Genomic DNA, 4617 nt, shown 5'->3' on the forward strand with positions numbered 1-4617 from the left:
GATTCACTTGACCAGAGACCTCAATGGCAGTTTATAGCAAAGATTGTTTTATGTACCCCAACGTCAAAGTCATGATTGCTTTTTTCAAGTCCAAAGGTCATTTTGACACCAAGGTATACTCGCAGTGTAAACATAAGCCCTTGCAATAGATTATGAATCTTAGAAGTATTGTGTACTAAACAGCTTGACGCAGTTGTAAATGGTTGTCATCCAGGCAGTTGATGACATTGTCTACTTGTCTTGAACCCAGACATTTAGTGCCTTCGGTTCCTAACTTTTTCCTAGCCGACATTGGTTTTACCATCCCTACACACTACTAAGTAACTACAGGAAGTGCACATGCCTTACATCAGTTTCAAGGACAATACTCGCCAGAAAGACTAGCTTTCCCGTTGTAACTTTGGTAATACTAATGCATTTAGAAATAACTGTATCTGAGGACGACAACAAGTTTTAAAATTTATTGACTAAACAAATGTGATAAAAAGATAAATAATTTTCAATGAAATGAGTCATTACATATTGTCAGAGAACTGTACAATAACCGTCTTCACAAGTTAATATCCTGTGCAACTGCAGTAGCAACGTCGACCCAAATAGTAGGCATAGCGATCGAATCGGCTACACTGACCGTTGAAGCAATAAGTGTTTGGACAGTATGTTATTCCAATTCCTATTCCACCGCCAACTCCCCAGCTGCCACCAATTCCTCCAATTCCTCCGATACCACCAATGCCTCCGAGTCCACCGAGGCCACCAATGCCTCCGAGGCCACCGATACCTCCAATGCCTCTGTCATACAGCTGGGCTGTAATGTAATAAGAAAAATATATGTATGACAATGACAGAGATAATACTAAACATTGTTCACGAGAGGTAAAAATGACATTATATGCAGAACAAAGAGCAATGTAACAATCTGCTTTAGACATGGATAAATACTAGGTAAGCAAACACCTAAATACCTCTCTATGAATCCAGTTTGATGTTTATATATTTTTTATAAATATAAATGCAGAGAGAAGGCAGACAATGAGCAGAAAAATCCCTGCATTTTTGTTCTAAGCTGGAATTGTGATTCACGAAGTCACACAAACACACACAGACACACCCACACCCACATCCACACCCACACCCACCCACCCACACACACGCACACACGTATATGCACACACATGTAAGTGTAATCCGTCACATCCTTATAGTTAATGTTTGAAAAGGTGTGGAATCAGCTCGTACACTTTTCGGAATTATAACGATTCTACTCCCAAGGGTACATAGATATATGGAATGATCAGATCAACAAGACAGAATTAACACAGAAATGTAATTTATTTACAGAAGTTAAATGTCTGGCAGTGGATGCTTAGATAAAACGGGATACGAACAAACTAAATGACGTTTAGGGCAGATCTACTGTTGGACCATGTGTCATAAGTCTATGCTTGCAATATACACACATACATGTGTGGATCTAGAGAGAATGGTACCAGTAAATATGTAAGCACGTAAGCAGACCCATACTTACTATCAGGCAAATAGATATATCCTAATCTGTAAAAGAATATCTATTCAGCTAATGATGAACTGTAGAGTGCGATCTTACCTGCGACTGTAGCAATCAGCATGCAAAGAGCCAAACCCACAATGGTCTTCATAGTTGTGGAATGCTTGGATATTTTCAATGCAGGATACGCTCTTGTTCAGGTTCAAGTAGTTCTGGTTCTTTTAAACTGAAATCATGCGTTTTTATACAAGATTCATTTCCTGATAAAGTAATGTAAAACTAATCAATCACGCGACTTTACTTTTAGGAGACCATGTATTATACGCTATCTGGCTGTTGTGGCTGTTTTGTCGTACCATCATTTGTATACGTCACTGACATTAATCAACAGAAGCGAACGTATTTGATGTCGCACTAATCAGGTGTACGTCAAGCGGGAACAATGACTAATAATATATATAAATGTCATCAGTCCTGTTATCTAGTTAAAGGAAATATTGTACTGACCTAGTACTAGAATCCCGTTAGAAATACTCATGTCGTAGTATTATATCATTCTATTAGTCATAAATTAGACACTTGTTGCGAGTTAATTACTAGTTCGTGCAATGGTGTGAACATATTAAGTTAAAACGTTGAAAAATTCACAAATTAAATATATGGGTCATACTACAACTGTTTAAATCGATCTTTAAAATATTTTAGAATGGACAAAATTGTCAATTTTAAACGTAGTTTACTAGTTCTAGTCATGGTTGTGATGTGTGATTTTTATTTCCACTAAATAGGAACTGAACTGTAATTAATTGGTTTAAATTTAGATGCCACTTTGTTTTCCGTTCCTATATTGCGACGTACATAGAAATAAGGCACTCTTATTTGGTTCATGGAGAGGTGAAAGGAAATTGTTAGCGTTACTTATCAGTTTTGGTTTTTTTCCAATAGTGATACTGAAACAAGAGTTTCATTGTGACTTTTTCTTGAATTTGATAAAGTCAGGAAGCTCTCTCATTTAATATCAGGCTCGAAAATTGGTAAATATTTGAAAATCATCTTTGTAATGTTGTCGTAATGTAACCCTGATCCATTTATCTGACAATATTTAAGAAGCCTCTTTCTCACCTACTACTTGTTTAAACCTTGCATGCACGTTATGCCCTTTTGTGTTTGAATTGCGTTCTAATCGACATCTACATGAATTATTTGTTCCACGAAACAGTAACATATAATCTTGCAACATGTCGTTAGCACTACAATGTCCAATCAGTACATATATTTAAGTAGTTTAGTGAACACGGTATTGTAACTTTGCTTTGATATAACTAAAATCATGCAAGAAGTTATAAAAAATTGTTTCGCTGATTCATATTGTTTTCAAAAAAGTGAAACAGATAGCATATTTTGTCGTTTTCACACACTTCAATATTTCAGGAAACATAATGATATATTTGAAATTCATACTTGCGACATTATCTTAATTTTACTTTTATCCATTTACCTGCCGATATTTACATAATCCGTTGCTAATATATCCTTGTCTTAAACCTTGTCCGTTTCGTCCTTTTTCAAATGATGTGTTTGTGTACCAAATTTGCTCGCATCTACTAGTAGTCTTAATTTCTGCCTCTTAGCAGTAGAAAACTAATAATATATGCCATTGTATTGTCATACTAATCGACACATTTTACGATTTTCCAGAAACTGGTATTGTATCTTTGCTTTGATATATCACATTGTTTTTCAAATGATAGGTTTGTGTACGAAATTTGCTTTGATATACCACATTGTTTATTTGAGGTGTACGAATGCAAGATAATTTACTATGAAATGACACCCTGAATCCACTAAAAGATAATCGACAGCAATAGCTGCAGTGAAAGAATTTCGTGAGCAGTGTATTATAATCTCATGTTCTTCCCTTTCAGTGTATATGTAACCTGGGAGAGAACTTTTCTTGTGTCACGGCGAACATATCTTTACTGGACTTATCTATTAAGAACGAACTTGAAATGAACTTTTAACAGCACATATTAAGACATTCTCTTTTTATATTATAAAGAATAAGTTGCGTTTCTAATCAGATATAAAATAAAATATAAGCGAACGTTATTTAATTTAGGTTTAGACAGAACTTGCAGTTTCGATGGTTCAATAAACTGTATCCTTGAATTCATTTGCATTTCATTGTCCTATGCTTGGAGAGAAATGTAGCGATGTTAACCACAAAGATTCAGGCGCTCCCACAAGCTCTGGTAATCAATTTGATAATATCCAATGAAACAACGCCTTAGTTCCTCTAACGATCATGGAAGGTAGTCAATATCTTTTGAGAATTGTATGAAAATCATTTTAAAATCTCACTTTGATGCTAGACAAATGCCTTGTTCTTGCAGAAAAAGGTTTGAGTATAATCGCAGTTTTTAGTTAACATTAACATGCAGTAGTAGCAATATTGAATACAAGTATATTGTTATGTTACAAAAATACTCTCGTTTTGGATTCTTAGAGAATTTAAATGGACATGAATATATTTTTAGTCCGTGCAAAATGTACAATGTCGATGGAAAATAACAGAAAAAATATATTTGGTGAGTTTTCTTGTAAGATTGTGTTTAAAAGCTGTTTGTGAGTGTGACTTAAGTGAATTTTAATATACAATAACTATATAACTATACATATTCTTTTATTCATTACATTACCTATCTTTAACTATATATATATATATATATATATATATATATATATATATATATATATATATATATATATATATATATATATATATATATATATATATAAATTTTTTCGTAACATGATTTGGAAAGCTGCAGCATTAAGTAAATTACAATGTTTGAATAAACTTGATCTTTTAATTCAAATTTGTTTTAGATGAATGAAATTGGTTGTCATTCAGACCGTCGTTACGAATTGAAGTTGAGTTATCGAGTTCGCACGGTAGCAGAAAAACTAGATCCGTGAGAACTTAGTTTTTCATTTTGACATGACCAGGACCGCTTACGGTTTAAGAGGATATAACTCACCACGTAACTAGATTATAGCCAAGAACAACTTGCCGTGAGAACCATTTTTGACATTATTTAGATCGAAAA

The 4617-nt window shown here is 33.9% G+C and overlaps 1 protein-coding gene across 1 annotated transcript; it reads right to left on the bottom strand.

Moving 5' to 3' along the window:
• Nucleotides 1-446: 446 nt before the first annotated feature.
• LOC149787739 (uncharacterized) lies at nucleotides 447-1753 on the bottom strand. The gene is made up of 2 exons (XM_089975653.1): nucleotides 1607-1753; nucleotides 447-808 (listed from the first exon to the last, which is right to left on the bottom strand). The coding sequence occupies exons 1-2, from the start codon at nucleotides 1656-1658 to the stop codon at nucleotides 558-560; spliced, it is 303 nt and encodes a 100-aa protein (XP_089831779.1). The 5' UTR covers nucleotides 1659-1753; the 3' UTR covers nucleotides 447-557.
• Between the last annotated feature and the right edge of the window lie 2864 nt (nucleotides 1754-4617).

The sequence above is a fragment of the Sinohyriopsis cumingii genome, chromosome 11 (assembly GCF_028554795.1).
Source record: "Sinohyriopsis cumingii isolate HCF-2022 chromosome 11, ASM2855479v2, whole genome shotgun sequence".
Classification (NCBI taxonomy): domain Eukaryota; kingdom Metazoa; phylum Mollusca; class Bivalvia; order Unionida; family Unionidae; genus Sinohyriopsis; species Sinohyriopsis cumingii.

What these genes read in the sequence shown, in the direction of transcription:
- LOC149787739 (XM_089975653.1), bottom strand. Translation starts at nt 1,658, where the DNA reads ATGAAGACCATTGTGGGTTTGGCTCTTTGCATGCTGATTGCTACAGTC. An exon ending in GCTGATTGCTACAGTCGCAG is followed by an intron (nt 809 to 1,606) that starts GTAAGATCGCAC and finishes ATTACATTACAG; the next exon opens with CCCAGCTGTATGACAGAGGC.